The sequence below is a fragment of the Heloderma suspectum genome, chromosome 2 (assembly GCF_057233095.1).
Source record: "Heloderma suspectum isolate Gila_16-S chromosome 2, 16-S_ref, whole genome shotgun sequence".
NCBI lineage: Eukaryota > Metazoa > Chordata > Lepidosauria > Squamata > Helodermatidae > Heloderma > Heloderma suspectum.
The window spans coordinates 343,314,554-343,335,202 of NC_139459.1; the positions used below are offsets into that span (position 1 = coordinate 343,314,554).

Genomic DNA, 20,649 nt, shown 5'->3' on the forward strand with positions numbered 1-20,649 from the left:
GAGGGGCCATGTTTTACAGAATTTGTCTCCCAACAAATATCAGGGAAATTGAAGTCCCCCATTACTACTACATCATGCTTCCTTGAAACATTGGCAATTTGCTTTTCAAAAGTTTCATCCTCGTCTTCTCCTTGATTGGGTGGCCGGTAGTAGACTCCGACCGCCATGTTCCTTTTGTTCTTTGCTCCATTTATTTTAACCCAGATGCTCTGGATGGGGCTACCAAGCTCATCCTCCTGTATTTCTGTGCAGAGATATGTATTTTTCACATACAGTGCAACCCACCTCCCTTTCTGTTCCTCCTGTTCTTTTTGAACAAGTTATATCCTTCAACTGCTGTATTCCAGTCATGACAGTCATCCCACCAAGTCTCAGTTATACTTATGAAGTCATAATTTCCCTCCTGTATTAAAAGTTCAAGTTTGTTCTGTTTGTTTCCCATATTCTGGGCATTAATGTATAGACATCCAAGACCATGTGCTTCATGGTCTGGCTTTCTTCCTACATGTTTGTGAAGACTTACTGGGTGCTGTTAGAGATGTTCTCTCGGTTGCGGTACATGACCTCAAGTTCTAGTATTATGAGAGAGGGAGAAAAATGTCTCCCTATCCATACCATGCATAATTTTGTATACCTCTTCCATGTCTCCCCTTACTCACCATTTTTCCAAGCTAAACAATCCCAGCTGTTATAACCTTCCCTGATAGGGGAGATGCTCCAGCCCCTTGATCATTTTAGTTGCCCTTTTCTACACTTCTTCCAGCTCTACAATTTTTTAGGTGTGCTGACCAGAACCGTACACACTATTCCAAGTGTAGTCACATCATAGATTTGTATAAAGGCATTATAATATTGGCAGTTTTATTCCTAATTATGCCTAACATGGAGTCTGCCTTTTTTTTCAGTGGCTGCACACTGGGTTGATATTTTCATCGAGCTGTCCGCCTCAACCCCAAGATCTCTTTCTTGGTTGGTCACCGCTAGCGCAGTGCAGTCTGCTAGGGAAGGAGGAGGGCACAGAGGCAGTGCAGGCAGCTGCCTCTTGGCTGCTCTTGTCTACTATGCAGAGCCGGCCAGACAAAGGGAGCGAGCAAGAGAGGGAGCCTGAGGGAGCTCTGCAGCCTCCTCTTGCCCCCCTCCCCGCCATTCTCCTCCTCAGCTCTTGGCTTCTCTGCAGGTCCCTGCTCCAGGCCTGCACGCCCAGCGCCACCCATTCAGGGCTGCTGCTGCTGGCCAGGTCAGCAGCAGGAGAGGGGTGGGGGCACTGCCACCATTATTTACTTATGGGGCAGGGCAGATGGTTGGTTTGTGCCAGTTTAGGATTTATCCCACAATCCTATGCATGTTTACTCAGAAGTCAGTCCCACCATGTTCAACTGCCAATTGGGCTTTCTCCCAGGTAAGTGTGAGTAGGACTACAGCCTTAGCTGCCTTCCCAAGATCTCTGTAAATTTAATTCGAAATAAACGCCCATTGGATTGCACTGTTAATTCTTGCACATTAATTAATTAATTAACTGTTAATTTCTACAGTGAGCAGAATTGCCGAAAGCAACCTGCTTTGTCAGCTACACTTTTTGGCACAAGGTTGGCATGTCTCTGGGCAAAGAAACCCTGGTGGAGGGGATGGAAACAGAAAAAAATCAGTTGGGGGGAGAGGAGAAAGAAGGTGTGTGTGTGTGTGTGTGTGTGTGTGTGTGTGTTTCAATCCAGCTGGGTGAGTGGACGGTTCTGCTGTAGGATGGGAGAGATATAATGAAGGAGCTTCGGAAAGGCTAATGGGTAATGTTGGGGTGCTAAGGGCGTGTGCAAGGGGACTGTTTAAATGAGAAGGGATCTGTCCATGAGTGCTGAGCTGAGAGGGTGAAGCTTCCGTAGAGTATCATATTTTGAAAACCTAAAATGTTTGGGTTTGAGTGAGTGAGTGGGTGAAAAAGATTTTAACTCCCCTGCATTTTTTCTCAGACATCTTGAAATGCCACTGCCTTACTCTCAGCTGCACTGTTTTTGGATCCGAGTTGAAGGCTTTATATCTTACAAGGTTATACAATCTTAGAAGGGGCATGGCTGTGAGGGGGTGTGGCTGTGACTGTCAGAAAGGGACCCTGCATTGCTGAATTTGCCACTACACGACTGCAGTGCTAGCTCAGATCCCATCAGGTTATACTGAAGTGGAGTGTGTGTGTTTTTGCCCCAACATGATCACTTTACACTTTGCCATTTGGATGCCCATTCTGCTAGTCTGGGAACATCCTTTTGGAGCTCCTCACAATCCCTTTTTGTTTTAACCACCCTAAATAATTTGGTGTCGTTGGCAAACAAGGCCATTTCGCTGCTCACTTCTAATTCCAGATCATTTATGAACAAGCTGAAAAACATTGGTCCTAATACAGATCCCTGTAGGACCCCACTATTTACATCCCTCCATTGGGAGAATTTACCATTTATTCCTACTCTCTGCTTTCTGTTCTTTAACCAGTTAGTGATCCACAAGAGGATCTCTCCTCTTATTCCATCACTGCTAAGTTTGCTCAGGAGTCTTTGGTGAGGAATTTTGCCAAAAGCATTTTGGAAGTCCAAGTAAATAATGTCTACCAGACCACTCCTGTCTACATTTTTATTGACACTCTCAAAGAACTCTAAATGGTTAGTGAGACAGGACTTACCTTTAAGGAAGCCATGCTGATTCTTTTTCAGCAGGGCTTGTCTTTCAATACATTTACTAATTTTTTCTTTAATAATGCTTTCAACCAATTTATAGACATTAAGCTAACCGGCCTGTAATTCCCTTTTTTACCCCGATTACTGATTACCCCGGATCACTTTTTAAAAATTGGTGTTACATTGGCCATCTTCCAGTCCTCTGATACAGAGGCTGATCTTAGGGACCATATTTTGGTTAGAAGATCAGCAAGTTCATATTTGAGTTCTTTGAGAACTCTAGGATGGATACCATCTGAGCCCAGTGATTTATTTACTTTCAATTCATCAATAAGGTTGAGAACATCGTCATTTGTCACTACTATTTGCCTCAGTTCCTCAGACTCCCTTCCGGAAAACATCAGTTCAGGCACAGGTATCTGTCCTATATCAGTGTCTGCAGTGAAGACGGATGAGAAGAATTCATTCAGTTTCTCTGCAATCTCCTTGTCCTCTTTTAGTACTCCTTTAGCTCCATTGTCATCCAACGGTCCAACTGCCTCCCTAGCTGTTTTCCTGTTTCTGATATGTTTAAAGAATTCTTTATTGTTGGCCTTGATGTTGTTAGTGATATGCTCCTCAAAATGCTGTTTTGCACCTCTTCTTGTCTGCTTGCCATGCCTTTGTGCAAACTTGTGCTCATTTCCCTTTTCCTCAGAATAACATCCTTCTTCTCAAGACTCCCCATTCTCCTTGAACGCAGAGGAGCTGTCACCCATGGAGTGGGACACTGCTATTAGGTCCCTGAAGGTCTCATCCACCAACCTCTCTGCTTCTTTTAGCTTCAAAGATGAAGGTACACGATTCGTGGAAGACAAGAGTTCACGGAAAGTCCAGGCAAGAAAGTGTTTTGGCCAGTTTAGATGACATTGTTCCCAGCAAAGGCTCTCCAGCCTATACTGCCTGCTTAAATGCAAGGGAGGGACTGCTACCCCCGCCCCCACCTTCTCATGATCTATCCTGATAGGGAAATCTGGCCTGTAAGCAGGCACTACACTGGAGAGGGTGTTTAAACCTAAGTGACACCCCTCAAGCCCGCTCCTCTGCAGAGTTCTCCCCCTGCTTGGTCCCCACAGAAGATTTCTCAGGTTGTAAATTAGTGGTCTGATTCAAGGCCTTGCCTTGCAGCTGTGGCTGAAATGGAGTCTCATCCTCCCTTGGCCTGCCATCCAGTGGGAAAACAGGTGGAGCCAGGCTCTCAAATCCTGACTTGCATCAAGCTTCCTACAACCGTACTTGGTTCACAATTATCCTACTGGATGTCTGAATCAGATTCTGGTTCTCAGGTCATAGGGCCCCCAGCAGTGCTGGGACTAGGTCCGACAGTGCCCTCTGCCCACCCCCACACCAGCCTAGCAGGAGGGGAGATGGGCAATAACCCTCTCTTCTCCCAACTGACCCCTGTGCTGCGCACCATGACCATAGCTCAGACCTGGCTGCAGGAGCTTCTGTGGGGTAGGCTATGCTTCTCTTATGGTGAGCATCTGTGGAAGACAGAGCAGAAGATGAATGTCCTGGTGGGAAGGAAGGGAGGGGGGGAGTAAGAGAAGGGTAAGAGGTTGTGGTAGTCCAACACATCAGGAGGGTGCCAGGTTGGTGAAGGCTGCTGTAGTAGTTAATATTGTCTTTTCTTTGCCCCCCCCCCACGTTCATGGTGAAGGGGGGGGGAATGGGATGCTAGTGTGTCTCTGTATTTTATTCAGTGTATCATCTGAGGGATTGGGTTGCAATCCTATAACACTTATATGGGGTGGGGACCATCTCATTGAACTCAGTGGGACTTACTTCTGAGTAGTCATGCATGGGATCGTGGGGGGTGCAAAATGATGACCCCCCTGTCCAGTCAAACGCTAGGCAAAATTCAATTTCAAGTGCCAATCTTTGCCATTATACAAAGTGTGGTATAGTGATTGGAGTGTTGGCTTGGGACTCAGGAGACCCAGGTTCTGGTCTCCACTCAGCCATGAGGCTTCCTGGGCGACTTTGGGTCAGTCACCAAAGTCAGTCAGGACTTTCAGCTGTAATGCAAGGAGTGTGACAAAAGTGGGGCACTAACCATTCAGGAAATACAGCCAGTGGCATACAGACCCCCATCATTGGTGGCTCATAAGTAATGGAACAAACCTACATCATTTCAAACTTAAGGATCGCCTTTAATACCTGGATGAAAATCCTTTGCAGTCAATGACTGCCTGAAGTCTGGAACCCATGGACATGACCAAATGCTGAGTTTCCTCCCTCGAGATGCTTTGCCAGGCCTTCACTGCAGCTGCCTTCAGCTGCTGCTTGTTTGTGGGTCTTTCTGCCTTCAGTCTTGCCTTCAGTAAGTGAAAAGCATGCTCTTTGGGGTTGAGATCAGGTGACTGACTTGGCCAGTGAAGAACATCCCACTTCTTTGCCTTGAGAAACTCTTGGGTAGCTTTTGCTGTATGTTTTGGGTCATTATCCATCTGCACTATGAAGCGGTGTCCTATCAGTTGGGCAGCATTCGGCTGAATCTGAGCAAAAAGTATAGCCCTATACACTTCAGAATTCATCCTGCTGCTTTCATCAGCAGTCAGGTCATCAATAAACACCAGTGACCCAATTCCATTGGCAGCCATACATGCCCATGTCATAACGCTGTCTCCACCATGTTTGACAGATGATGTGGTATGCTTTGGATCATGAGCTGTTCCTTTCCTTCTCCATACTTTTCTCTGCCCATCATTCTGGTACAAGTTAATTTTGGCTTCATCAGTCCAAAGAATCTTATTCCAGAACTGGGCAGGCTTTTATAGGTGTTTGTTGGCAAAGGCTAATCTGGCCTTTCGGTTCTTGAGCGTTACCAGTGGTTTGCACCTTGTTGTGAAGCCTCTGTATTTACATTCATAAAGCTGTCTCTTGACTGTAGATGTTGACAATGACATGCCTACCTCCACAAGAGCGTTCTTGACCTGGCTAGATGTTGTGAAAGGGTTCCTCTTCACCATGAGCAGAATTCTGCAGTCATCCACTTTCGTTGTCTTCCGTGGTCTTCCAGGCCTTTTGCTGTTGCTGAGCTTGCCAGTTAATTCCTTCTTTTTCAGGATGTTCCAAACTGTTGTATTGGCCATTCCCACTGTTTTTGCTATCTCTCTGATGGGTTTATTTTGTTTCCTCAGCCTAATGATGGCCTCCTTCACTCACATGGATACCTCTTTGGACCTCATGTTGGGGGTTCCAGTGAACAGCTACCAAATGCAAATGTAACACCCAGAACCACCTACAGGCCTTTTATCTGCTTGATTGGTCATGGGGTACCCAGGAAACAGGCCACACCTGGCCATGCAGCTGCTTGTCAGCCGTTTGTTCCATTACTTATGAGCCACCAACGATGGGTGTGTGTGTATGCCACTGGCTGTCCTTCCTGAATGGTTAGTCCCCCCCTTTTGTCAACCCTCTTGAATTACAGCTGAAAGTCCTGACTTTGCTCCCATCTGGGTGTGTTTCCTTTCAACTTCAATGTGGTGGTGTACAGAGGCCAACTGCCCAAACAGTTATCCTTGTTCCAATATTTCTGGACCTGACTGTATTCTTCAGGACTAGTAGCCACTGATAGCCTTATGTTCCATGAGAACCCTTATACAGGTTTAAATCCACTGGAGAAGAACCTCTAGTCCTATTAATAAAAAGGGATGCAGGGAACCTTGTCCACCCCCAAAGATTTATTCCTGCTGGACAGGGGGCAGAAGAGAATTTTCTCATGCAGTCCTTTCTTTTCAGGAACTGCCCCTTACTTCAGAACACCACAGCTGCATAAAGCAGATTCCCACCCCTCTCTTTGACCATTTCAACCAGACTATGTGGATCAGGAAGTGTGGAGGTTATTAAAAGGGGAAGGCTGATTCTGTTACAAGGGGAAGAAATGAAATTGGACACAGCTGGAAAGGAGGGGGACAACAAAGGGAGAATGGGGAGAAGACCATGTCCTCTGAGCAAAAGAATATTTCCATAATTATTTGACTACCTTCAAGTCCTCCAAGCAGCCAGGGATGACTAGGCACAAGGTACCAAAGAAAAGACATGTCTGCATGTTGGAGATATATGGAGCCAAAGTCTCCCAACAGGCTGCTGTATGCCTGCACCATGGCCCCTCCATCAAAGTCCATTTCCTCCATTGCCATCTGGTAATGCCTTAGCTATCAGGCATTCCCAAATACAGAGGAGTTAGGGAGCAGAGAGAGTGTGATCTGATGCAAACAAGGAAGAACAAATCTCTCCAACTGAAGGAATTGGTGCAGTTAAAGCAGCTCCGCACATTATGATGGCTGTGTCACCCCTGTTGTCACTAGTGTGACAAAGCTGTGTGACAAAACCCTTCCTCTCTTCACCTGGCCTACAGTCCCTCAAGATGGGAGGGGGGAATCATCTTTGCTTCCACTTAAGCAGGTTATTCCCACCCACCTCAGATTTCTGCCTTATACCTTTCTTATACTCCTTTTTTCTCCTAGAGTATAATTATGTGTGTGAGTTGCTCCTTTTAAACTTCTCCCTAGGTTAAGTATAAGTAGCATGATGAAGACTTCAGTACAGACTCAATGTAAAAGAATCAAAATGATTTATTTAGATTATTAGACAGATTGAACTTTTAAAGATTTCTCTTAACCTTAGCTACACTAAACTAAGGCCTAAAACCACTAACCACTTCTCCCTATCCCAGGAGATGTTTTCTCTCAGAGATCAAATCCCTCTCTCCCTCACCAGCTCCCTTCTCTCATCCAAGTCCTGCCTATTTAATTCCCTCTACCTCACTCCAACACCCCAGCCCATCAGCATTCCCACTGACCAATCACATGGCCCCAGCCACTCACACTCCTCCATACATTCTCAGCCCCCATCAGGCAACTTACAATGTATGGAGAAGCTATAGTCCTTTAACACCGTATTTAAACAAAGAAAACCATGGGGCAGTTCCTCCACATTCTGCTTCCCACAGCGAATATATAATGTGTGCATGTCACATACAAGTGTACACAGTCACACCTTCAAACACCGGTGTATGGCATTGTTGGATTATGGCTCTTAAACGATGGCAGTCAAACTTGGTGCTGGAATTCCCAAGGCATGAGAGGGGAATTCTCTGTTGAGGGATTATTTGGCTTTACTTTTCAAGAAATGTGGAATAAAAGTGGAGTGAACATTACGTATGTGTATACTTCTGTTTTTTATAGCTGCAGGGCTAATTCTTGATAGAAGGTATTTACTACAATTAGATTTATTAAATGGGCTCTATTCATGTTTCAGATGTGGAAGGTAGACATTATAGTCACAGATGCAGTATGTTATCGGTGTCAGCAGCAAGTTACTAGCAATGATTAAAACAGGTGCTGGCACACTCAGGCTTTTTACAGAATATTTGTGTAAAGCAGGGATGGGTAGCTTGTGGCCCTCTAGATGTTTTGGCCTACAACTTCCATCACTCCTAGCCAGCATACCCAATGGTGAGGGATGATGGGAGTTGTAGTCCAAAACATCTGGAGGGCCACAGGTTGTTCACTCCTGCTGTTAAGCAAATTCCTCATACTACTACTGTGGCCCTGGTTTTGATCCAATGGCAGCAGTTTGTACAAAAATATAAGTATAATGAAGGAGGGGGAAGAGACTTGCTTGGGGAGGTGGGCCGGCATAAGGCAAATGTGTTTAAATTGACTAGATCAGAGTGCAATCAGTTTTTGGTGTACTCAATTTCATATCTAAGGGGTGCTTTAAAAAGAAAAGATATGTGGTTTTAAATGTGTTGGAGAAAGGGAGGGCATACCCATGGAAGAAAACAGACGAACAAATAGTCTTGAAATTCTGGGACACTGCTGTGTAGAAATGGGTAGACATCCTATTTTAAAAGGCTGGATGATAAATGATCAAATGAATATATTATTTACCTACAAGAAATACTTTTAAGGGAAACCTTTGCCCCCGGACATGGAATGGGGAGAAATACATTACTCACCACCAGTGCTGTCGCAAACCTCTCCTACAATGACTATGGATAGATTTATTGCAGTGTTGCTTGTGAGAGTTAGAGAAGCAGGGTGTATCAGTTGTTTATATTTGGGGATCTAGTTTTATATGGGCTATGAGCAAATGCAAACAAAATAGCAATTAACCTTCCTGCTCCAATTGTTAAGATTTTGCTCTAACTGCTGGCAACTTTTCATCTATTCAGCAGGACTCATGCTTTTAGTAGTGGCTTCTAGCAACTGATCATGCTTGCCTCTATGCTATGCAAAGCTAATTTATGTACCTCAGGGTAAAGTCAAAGGCACACTAGCAGGTGAGGTCAGCCAGTACCAGATTTTTTTCTCGTCAGCTGGTAAACACATTAGTATTTCTTTGCTCTTTACCTTTTTACAGTAAACTCTGATGATTCTACCACATATCTACAAAATAAAGGGGTTATAATGACAATAAATTAGTTCCAGTATTCACTACCAATGAAAATATCTATTTTATTTCAAAGTTTGGATGAAGAAAACTATAAGGTCAGCACTGGAAATTGCAATGTGTACACAGAGTTACATTTGTTCTCAGAATTATTTAGGCTGTTCTTGTTGAGGGTGAAAGAGGAGAGTGCAAAAGCTGGTTTGAAACTCAACATTAAAAAAACTAAGATCATGGCATCTGGCCCCATCACTTCCTGGCATATAGAAGGGGAAGAAATGGAAGCAGTGACAGATTTTACTTTCTTGGGCTCCAAGATCACCGCAGACGGTGACTGTAGCCATGAAATTAAAAGACGCTTGCTCCTTGGGAGGAAAGCTATGGCCAACCTAGACAGCATAGTAAGAAGCAGAGACATCACCTTGCCGACAAAGGTCCGTCTAATCAAAGCTATGGTTTTCCCAGTAGTAATGTATGGATGTGAGAGCTGGACTATAAGGAAGGCTGAGCGCCGAAGAATTGATGCTTTCGAACTGTGGTGCTGGAGAAGACTCCTACGAGTCTCCTGGACTGCAAGGAGGTCCAATCAGTCCATCCTAAAGGAAATCAACCCTGAGTGCTCATTGGAAGGACAGATAATGAAGCTGAAGCTCCAATATTTTGGCCACCTAATGCGAAGAGAAAACTCCCTGGAAAAGACCCTGATGCTGGGAAAGACTGAAGGCAAAAGGAGAAGGGGACGGCAGAGGATGAGATGGCTAGATAGCATCACGGATGCAATGAATATGAACTTGAGCACGCTCCGGGAGAGAGCGCAGGACAGGAAGGCCTGGCGTGCTATGGTCCATGGGGTCACGAAGAGTCGGACACGACTGAACGACTGAACAACAACAAAGTGATACGCACACTGGGGCAAAAAATCCCAACTTCTTTTATATGGTGATGGGATCTGAGCTAGGGGTAGAATCATAGAATAGTAGGGTTGGAAGGGGCCTACAAGGCCATCGAGTCCAACCCCCTGCTCAGTGCAGGAATCCAAGTCAGAGCAGATGGTCAGAGCAAGTCCCTGTCAGATGGCTGTCCAGCCTCGTCTTGAATGCCTCCAGTGTGGGAGAGCCCACCACCTCCCTAGGGAATTGGTTCCATTGTCGTATTGCTCTAACAGTCAGGAAGGTTTTCCTGATGTTCAGGAAAAACTTCCTGACTGTTAGAGCAATACGACAATGGAACCAATTACCTAGGGAAGTGGTGGGCTCCCCCATACTGGAGGCCTTCAAGACGAGGCTGGACAGCCATCTGCCTCGTCTTGAACGACTGATCAAGAAAGAGATCTTGGGGTTGTGGTGGACAGCTCAATGAAAATGTCCACCCAATGTGCAGCTGCTGTGAAAGAGGCAAATTTCATGTTAGGCATAACTGGAAAAGGAACGGAAAAAAGATCGTAGTCCCCTTAATACAGATCTATGTTGTGACCACAGTTAGAATACTGTGTACAGTTCTGGTCACTGCACCTAAAAAAGGATACTGTAGAGCTGGAAAAAGTGCAGAAAAGGGCAAGTAAAATGACCAAGGGGCTGGAGCAACTCCCCTGTGAGGAAAGGTTACAATACCCGGGACTGTTTATTTTAGAGAAAAGGTGAGTGAGGGGAGACATGATAAGAGGTGTACAAAATTATGCATGGTGTGGAGAAAATGGAGAGGGAGACATTTTTCTCCTTCTCTCATAATACTAGATTCCAGGGCCATCGCATGAAGTTGATTGGTGGGAGATTTAGGACAGACAGAAAAAAGTACCTTTTCACACAGCATGTACTCTCGAACTATGGAATTTGTTACCATAAGATATAGTGAAGGCCACATGTACTGTATGGCTTTAAAAGGGTATAGACACATCCATGGAGGAGAAGGCTATTCATGCGACTAGTCCTGATTAGAGATGTGAAAGCCCGGGGAAAACGGAAACATTCAAGAAAACACATTTTTTCTTTTGACTTCCGTTCGGTGCCATGTCGCCCTGGCAAGTGTCCTGTGGAGGCTCTGCAGGTCACCCCCTCAAACAGCTTTTAAAAGGTTGAAAACCCTTTTTATCTTCCCCTGGAACTAAAAGGGGAAGCTAGAGTATCATCTGGATAAGATCTTGGAAGAACAACTCCTTTTGCGAAGCAGCAGAAGGGCTGGACTCTAAGGTTAGTTTTCCGGACGGTCATCTACCCAAAGTTGTTATGAAACTCCTCCGTAGTGAGGAGAATTCAGGGCTGACAAGCACCAATTTTAGTTAGTATTTATGAAATGAAAATACCAACAATATCTGAGGACCTGCAAAATCTGTTTAAATGACTGTGTGTTTGCCATTATCTCTACTTGCTTTGCTTATGAAAGAGGAGGATGGCAGCATTAAGGGGAAGGAAGAAAGCTGCAGGATCACTGCTGACCCCGCCCAACACCTCCCTTGGGAAAGGTTTCTAGAAATGCTGGAAATGTAGAGGAGTTGTTGGCTTTGATAAAAACTTTGTCTTCTCAATTAGCAGAACAGGCTCAGAGGCTGGATACAATCCAAGATTTCATTACTACCTTTCAAGGATTTAATTAATAGCTCTCTGCAAAAGACGGAATTGAAGGTTAATGCCCTCCAGGACCAGGTGTCTGAGCAAGAGACTGCTATGCATGCCTGTCATAATATCCTGTGTGCTAGAATTTCCCAACTGGAGGCACATTCACATAGAGCAAACCTGCGTATTCTTGGTATCAAAGATCTGCCTGCTGATATAAGCCTGTTTAAATTCCTGGATAAATTCTTGCATGAGCTAGTTGCTCTGCTATCTGATTATTTACTTGATATTGAGCATGCATACCATGTTCCAGGTTCAATTCGTGGCACCAAAGGGACTGCCTATACTGTTCAATTTGCAAGAGTCTCTACAAAAAATCATATTCCGTGCTTGGCAAGAGAAATGAAAGAACTTTTTGGGGGGCCAACAAAAGATAAAGTTACATTATTTCCAGATTACACTAAAGAAATGGCTGATAAAAGAAGGCAATTCACCAAGGCGAGAAATCAGGCAAGACAAATGAATTTGCCATATCATATCAAGCACCCTGCTATATTTTGCATTCTTTTCAAAGGACAGATGAAAAAGTTTTTAAATCATAAAACGGTTGAAGCTTGGCTAGCTGGTATACAAAGTAAAGCACAGAAGACTTCTTTCCCACCCTCACGAGCTGGGAATATTTCAATGATTATTGCTTCTCGGATCTGTTTGGGCTACAAGGGCCAGGCCGTATGCCAGTGCAGAGGATTGGTTACATATATTTATTGTTGTTTTTTAACTTCCTCTTTTTTATATTTGACATGATATATAAAATTCTTGTTTGTGTGTATAGCTATGTACACAATCATATCTATATCAAGAAATGATACTATCTAAAATATAGATAGTATAAAATATATTAGTGATTTATTATTTTTTATCCTTTTTAATTTCCTTCCTTATTACAATTATTATTACTTTCATTATGAGACTGATTAGTAATATTTTTGGCTGGCAAAATTTTTGAGCTTTACTATGAAATATTAACTGAAGGGCAATATGTGGTTAGTGGAAATAAATTGTATGCTTGCTTCCTTGCTATAAGACTGATGATATGATACTGAAATTTAAGGTTGGCTTCCTATGCTGTACTGAATTGTAATATTGGCAATGTTATAGGTATAATTTCTAAGTAGAATGATATTTGAAGTTTGTGTGTAATGCAGTTTAAATTTAATCCTTTTAAGTAACTTTTTCATATTTTCTCTTTTGCTTTCCTCTTCCTTTTTCTTCTTCTGATTTTTTTTCTCTCTGTCTTGTTATTGCTGTGTCCTCTTAGGAATACTGTATTGTTGGAAACTGTAGAGATTGACTGGGTTGTTGGTACTGTTTATTTCATTTATAAAGATTAAAAAATAGAATAAAAAGTATTTTTTTAAGAGAAAACACTTCCCCCCCCCAAAAAAAAAAAACTTGGACCTTTCAGAATATCTAGCTGCTAATTTGGATTAGGTCCTCCTCCTGCCAGCACAAACTGCTCCCCCTTCCTCTCCTGGTATTCATTGATATACTGAGCGGGGGATTATAGCAACCCATAGAATTGGGCTGAGACTGTGATTAACCAGACTTGGGCCAGACGGGGGGCGGGGGGACACCGACAGTATTCCCAGCTGAATGCCTGCATGTCGCAGGAGGTGTCCGGCGTGTCTGTTGGAGAGCCCCTGCGCTGCATGCAGAAGGTCCCGCATGCAATTCCGGGTATTTCCAGGCAGGGCTGGGAAAGGCCCTGACATGAACCCAGGAGAGGCACTGCCCGTCAGTGGAGCTGGTACTGAGCGAGATGGGCTGTGTGTATAAGGGAGCACGACTACCTGGTCTAGTTCAAACGATCATTGTAGGCTAAACAAGCTGCGGCGTGTGCCAGGTGCAAGTTTCATAATCACCCAGCCACAGCTTGTCATTTATTTATTATTTATTTATTGCATTTATATCCCACCTTTTTTCCTGTTGCAAGGAACCCAAGGTGGCTTACATTGTCCTCCTCTCCATTTTATCCTCACAACAACCACCACCCTGTGAGGTAGGTTGGGCTGAGAGTCTGTTACTGGCCCAAAGTCACCCAGTGAGCTTCCATGGCCGAGTGGGGACTAGAACCCGAATCTCCCGGCTCCTAATCGAACACTCTCGCCACTACACTCTCTTTGATCAGCTTCCGCCAGGCTTTAAAAACCTGGCTGTTCAGGCGGGCATTTGGGGTGGGTTAGGGTTTTTTAGAGCAGTGTTGTTTAGTTATTTATTTTTTTGTTCAGTTGATTATGTAAATTTGTTATTAGTATTCTACGGTATTGGAGTGGCTGGGTAGCCGGCCAGATGGGTGGCTAATAAATCAATTACATACATACATGCATACATACATACACCACGCTGGCTCTTGTCATGTCACCTGAACCCAGGCAGCACAGCTTGTTTGAACAGGAAACAATGTTTTAAAACCATTGTCAATCAAGGAGAAGGCAATCAAGGAGAAGACAAGGATGAAACTTTTGAAAAGCAAATAGCCAATGTTTTAAGGAAGCATGATGTAGTAGTAATGGGGGACTTCAATTTCCCCGATATTTGTTGGGAGACAAATTCTGCAAAACATGGCCCCTCCAGGAAATTCCTGACTTGTGTGGCGGATAACTTCCTCCTACAGAAAGTAGAGGAAGGAACTAGAGGATCGGCTATCCTTGACTTGATCCTAACCACCAGAGATGACTTAGTGGATAAAGTAGCAGTTACAGGAACTCTGAGGGAAAGCGACCATGTTGTACTTGAGTTCTTGGTTCTAAGGGAAGCAAAAGCCGAGTGTAGTCAAACGCGTACCCTGGATTTTGGGAAAGCTGATTTTAATAAACTCAGGACAATGATCATTAAGGTCCCATGGCAAGCGACGCTAACGAGAAAAGGAGTCCAAGATGGGTGAGAGCTTTTACAAAAGGAAATTCTCAAGGCACAATCACAAACAATTCCAACAAGAAGAAAAGGTGGAAGACAACAGAAGAAGCCAGTGTGGCTTCACAAAAAGCTTAGGGATGACCTGAAAACAAAAAGGGACACATATAGGAAGTGGAAAGAAGGCCAAGTAACAAAGGAAGAGTACAGGCAGATAGCACAGAATTGCAGGGATGGCGAAAGGAAGGCTAAAGCTGAGAATGAGCTGAGGGTAGCAAGGGATGCTAAAAACAACAAAAAGGCTTTCTTCAGCTATGTGCATAGTAAAAGGCAGAGGAAAGAAATGGTGGTTCAGCTACTAAATAAGGATGGCAAAACGATAAAAGATGACAAAGAAAAGGCAGAGGTGCTCAATTCCTACTTTGGCTCAGTCTTCTCCCAAAAGAGGGTCTATGACCCCCCTGGCAAAGGCGAAGTACAGGCTGAAGGGGCAGGATTGCAGCTTGAGATCGATAGGCATATGGTCAAGGAACACCTCATTACTTTGAATGAGTTCAAATCTCCAGGGCCAGATGAACTGCATCCTAGAGTCATAAAGGAACTGGCAGAAGAACTCTCAGAACCGCTTTAAATTTAATCCTTTTAAGCCCCCGCCCACAGGTACTTAAGGCGGGGCTGCTAGAGGCTGTTCGGGAAGGAGCCTGGGGAAGGAGGACCAGCCAGCAGCTGCACCGGGTGATCCTGAGCCTGAGCCTGCTTCTGCCCCCGCCCACAGGTACTTAAGGCGGGGCTGCCAGAGGCAGCGCCTTGGCGTGCGCCTCGGCATCGCGCCAAGTGCGACACTAAGTGTGCACTTAGCGTCACACTTGGAGTCGCGTAGGACCTGAAGACCTACCCACCTGCTTCTCCAGAGACACCAGCAGCCACAATACCAGCAGCAAATAGCGGCAGCAGAGGACAGCAGCTTTAAAGACAAGGGGAAAGGGGCAAACGTGGACTTTATCTGCTCCTTCTTAGCTGCTGTTCTCTTTTATCTCTTTTATCTTTTATATTCTTTTAAACTGTTGTGCTTTTTATATCTTAACATTTTAATATGTGCCTGGGAGGATTATTGGGCAACTCAGGGAGTCAGAGAGGTGCCACCATAACTGTGGTCACGGGCAGGGGGAGGTATGGCGTTGGGGGATCAACAGGCCAGATGAGGAGAAGAGGGGCTAGACACCTTATAGCTGTCCCCTCTTCTGGTTCTTCCCCCAACCTGATGGTTCCTGGCAGCCTTACCAGTCTGCCCTCGGGTCTGGTGGTGCTGCTGCTGAATGCCAGGTCGGTCCAAAATATAATCTCCCTCATCCATGATTTGATTGTGGATGAAGGGGCTGACCTGGCATGTATTACTGAGACTTGGGTGGGGGAACTGGGAGGGGTCACTCTCTCCCAGCTGTGCCCTCCTGGGTACTCGGTGCAGCACCAACACCGACTTGAGGGTCGGGGAGGGGGGGTTGCCGTGGTCTATAGGAATTCAATCTCCCTCTCCAGGCTTCCTGCTCATTCGAGTGTAGATCTTGAGTGTTTGTACCTTGTGTTGGGTACCCGGGACAGATTGGGGATTCCGTTGGTGTACCGCCCACCCCACTGCCCATTAGACTTCCTGTCTGAGCTGATGGAGGTGGTCTCGGACTTGGTGTTGAGGACCCCTAGGATGATGGTCCTGGGGGATCTCAACTTCCATGCCGAGGCCGCTGTATCCAGGGCGGCTCAGGACTTCATGGCCGCCATGACAACCATGGGGCTGCCCCAACATGTCATCGGCCCAACGCATACAAAAGGACACACGCTTGATCTGGTTTTCTCGACTGGGCAGGAGGATGGTGATCTGAAAGTGGAGGAATTAACATCTGTCCCTTTGTCATGGTCAGATCACTTCCTGCTGAGGTTTAGACTCCTGGCGGCCTTTCCCCTCTGCAAGGGTGGGGGACCTATTAAAATGGTCCGCCCCCGGAGATTAATGGATTCCAGAGGGCTCTGGGGGATTTTCCTGCTGGTATGGCTGGTGCTCCTGTTGAAGCCCAGGTCGCTCTGTGGAATGCAGAGATGACTCGGGTGGTTGACACGATCGCGCCCAAGCGCCCTCTCCCTCTGAGCAGAGCCCGGCCAGCTCCTTGGTATACACCTGAGCTGAGGGCAATGAAGCAAGAGGGGAGACGGCTAGAACGCAGGTGGAGGAAAACTCGTGCTGAGTCTGACCGAACACAGGTAAGAGCCCACTATCGAGCCTACTCTGTGGCGGTGAGGGTGGCAAAGAGACAGTTCTTTTCCACCAGCATTGCATCTTCTCAGTGTCGTCCAGCGGAGCTTTTCCGAGAGGTTCGGGGCCTGTTACATTCTGGGCCAGGGAGAGAGACGGTGGAACCCTCGGTAGCACGCTGTGACGAGTTTGCATGGCACTTTGAGGATAAAGTCGCTCAGATTCGTCATGAATTGGACACCACCATTAATGCAGTTCCATTGGTAGAGGCGTTCAGAGCACCGCCTGGTCCAGTTTTATTGGATGAGTTTCAGTTACTGAGGCCTGAGGATGTGGACAAGGTGCTTGGCCAAGTCCCATTGACCACTTGTGTGCTTGACCTTCATGGCTTATTAAATCAAACAAGGAGGGGTTGTCCGGCTGGGTCCAGGAGGTTGTAAATTCCTCCTTGAGAGAGGGAGTGGTGCCTGCCGCTTTAAAAGAGGCAGTAATTAGACCACTCCTGAAAAAGCCTAACCTGGACCCAGAGGATGTTAACAATTATAGGCCAGTGGCCAACATCCCCTTTCTGGGCAAGGTGCTTGAGCGGGTGGTTGTAGGACAGCTCCAGGCACTGTTGAATGAAACGGATTATCTAGATCCATTTCAATCGGGCTTCAGGCCTGGTTTTGGAACGGAAACTGCCTTGGTCGCCCTGTGGGATGACCTCTGCCGGGACAGGGACAGGGGGAGTGCGACCCTGTTGATTCTCCTGGACCTCTCAGCAGCTTTCGATACCATCGACCATGGAATCCTTCTGGATAGGTTATCTGGGTTGGGAGTAGGAGGCACTGCACTACAGTGGTTCCGCTCCTACTTGGATGGCCGATTCCAGAAAGTGGTGCTGGGGGATTACTGCTCTGTGCCATGGCAATTGTGCCATGGGGTTCCACAGGGCTCTATTTTATCCCCCATGCTGTTTAACATCTACATGAAACCACTGGGGGAGGTTATCCGGAGGTGTGGGCTGAGGTGCCATCAATATGCAGATGACACCCAGCTCTACCTCTCTTTTACATCAAAACCAGGTGAGGCAGTGACTGTTCTGAATCAGTGCCTGGGCACGGTAATGGACTGGATGAGGGCTAATAAACTGAAACTCAATCCAGACAAGACGGAGGTACTGTTAGTGGGTGGTTCGTCTGCCCGGCTAGGTGATATTCAACCTGTTCTGGAGGGGGTTGCACTCCCCCTAAAGGATCAGGTTCGTAGTTTGGGGGTGCTCTTGGATCCAGAACTGTCACTTGAGGCACAGGTGAACTCAGTGGCACGGAGCACTTTTTATCAGCTTAGGCTGGTATACCAACTATGCCCTTATCTGGACAGAGATAGCCTAGCTACAGTTATCCATGCTCTGATAACTTCTCGTCTGGATTACTGCAATGCGTTATACATGGGGCTGCCTTTGAAAACGGTCCGGAAACTTCAGCTGGTCCAAAATAGGGCAGCAAGATTGTTAAGAGGGACTGGCCTGCGAGCTCATATTACGCCAGTACTTTTCCAGCTGCGCTGGCTTGCCAGTCCATTTCCGGGCCCGATTCAAAGTGCTGGTGTTAACATTCAAAGCCCTTAACGGTTTGGGGCCAGGTTACCTGAAGGATCGCCTCCTCCCATATGTGCCTGCCCAGACCTTAAGATCGTCATTAGCGGCCCTTCTCTGTGAGCCCCTGCCAAAGGAAGTGAGGCGGGTGGCTACTAAGAGGAGGGCTTTTTCTGCTGTGGCACCCCGGCTCTGGAATGAGCTCCCTAGTGAGGTTCGCCTGGCGCCTACATTGTATTCCTTTCGGCGCCAGGTGAAGACCTTTTTATTTTCCCAGGCATTTTAGCATTTTAGCCTTCTAAATTTTTATCTTTGCTGTTTTAAATCTGTATTTTAAACTTCTGCACTGCTGCTAGGTTTTATTGTGGTTGTATTGTTATATTGTGGTTTTAATGTTCTGTATATTTTAAATTGTTTTATTGTGTGTTGTTTGGATTTAATTTTTGTGAACTGCCCAGAGAGCTTCGGCTATTGGGCGGTATAGAAATAAATAAATAAATAAATAACTTTTTAATATTTTCTCTTTTGCTTTCCTCTTCCTTTTTCGTCTTCTGATTTTTTTTCCTCTGTCTTGTTATTGCTGTGTCCTCTTAGGAATACTGTATTGTTGGAAACTGTAGATATTGACTGGGTTGTTGGTACTGTTTATTTCATTTATAAAGATTAAAAATAGAATAAAAAGTATTTTTTAAGAGAAAACACTCCCCCCCCCCAAAAAAAAACTTGGACCTTTCAGAACATAGAATTGGGCTGAGACTGTGATTAACCAGACTTGGGCCAGACGGGGGGCGGGGGGACACCGACAGTATTCCCAGCTGAATGCCTGCATGTCGCAGGAGGTGTCCGGCGTGTCTGTTGGAGAGAGATGCAGGCAAAGGGCTCAGTGCTGGAGCCTCTGCGCTGCATGCAGAAGGTCCCCCATGCAATTCCGGGTATTTCCCGGCAGGGCTGGGAAGGGCCCTGACATGGGCCCAGGAGCGGCACTGCCCGTCAGTGGAGCTGGTACTGAGCGAGATGGGCTGTGTGTGCAAGGGAGCGCCCCTTGTTCCCGGGCTGGAGAGGAGAGGCCTGCCCTACAGGGCTGTGAGGGGCCAGCCCAGCCTTCCCCAACCTGGCGCTCTCCAGATGTGCCGGGCCGCAACTCCCAGCTTCCCCAGCCCAGGCTGGCGGGACAGCGGGAGTCTGGCGAGCGTTCGCCCTGCTCTGTGGCCGGCGCAGGCGGAGGAGGAAGCGGGCGGCTCTGTGGCCGAGCCGCGGCGGGAAGAGCCGCCGTCCGCACCGGGGCAGCAGCGCGCCGGCCGGGAAGGGGCGCGAGTTAGAGCGGGAAGCTCACGCAGCAGACTGCCGGGGCGAGCCCAGGCGCGTGCGCGCTCGCGCGGCCGCCCATCGCAGCCGGGTTCCTCCGTCCTCTGCGGCAGCCCTACGCGGCAGCGATCGCATTTGGGATGCGTGTCTTCTCACGACGCTAACGCGAGTCGCCGCTCCCCGGTGCCCGCTGCCCCCTCTCCCGTCGCCGCCTCGCCCACCTTCGCCTTTACCTTCGCGAGATTGCTGGTTTGGGTCGAGCCCGGTGCCTACAGCACAGTTGATGGCTCCGATCAAACACAGCCGGAGAAACTGGGTTTCCATTTCCCCTCCCCACGCTCCGCGAGCACGGACTGGTTCCCGAGGCGGACGATGCTGAGGGTGCCCCGCCCGTCTGTTGCCGAATGTGCGTGTGGCATCGCCCAGATGTGGGGAGGGGCGGAGCTCCGTGCGGGGAAAGTTGCCCTTCCCCTCCCTGTAGCTAGAGGAGCAGGGCTTTTTCTTTGCTGACACCGCGCTGGGCCCGGAGTGCCAGCCTTTGGAAGTATTTGGATTTTTGTTGTTGCGCCAGACACGTGGGCACTTGGATTATTGATTGCTGCTGTCAGTGTCGCTTGTGTGAGGCTGCTGTTCAGAATTGTTTTACTTTGGGGAACGCAATATTTAAGATTGTTGGGGAGAGATCCTGTGCAGGTTTAGGCAGAAGACAAATCCTGCAAGTCCCAGCATTCCCCAGCCAGCATGCCTTGCTGGAGAATGCTGGGAGCTGAAGGACTTTTCTCTGTCTAAACACGCATAGGAGTGCATCCTTAGCCCCTTTTCTCTTTGAGAGTAGTAATTTGTACAGACAGAACAGAGAAAACATGGTGCTGTGAGGCAAGTGGTGCAGCTAGGGGCCCAAGTCCAGAGCCCAGGGGCCTGCTAAGGACCGCTCGGAGAGTGACAGGTGATGGGGGGCTG

At 46.8% G+C, this 20,649-nt stretch overlaps 1 protein-coding gene across 1 annotated transcript in view; it reads right to left on the reverse strand.

Moving 5' to 3' along the window:
- LOC146355298 (uncharacterized) overlaps positions 1-20,079 on the reverse strand; it is a 54,251-nt gene extending 34,172 nt beyond the window's left edge. The window contains exon 1 of the mRNA XM_084830432.1: positions 19,923-20,079. Within this exon, the coding sequence (XP_084686558.1) occupies positions 19,923-20,013 (91 nt within the window). The 5' untranslated portion in view covers positions 20,014-20,079. The remainder of the gene's footprint in view (positions 1-19,922) is intronic.
- Positions 20,080-20,649: the final 570 nt, after the last annotated feature.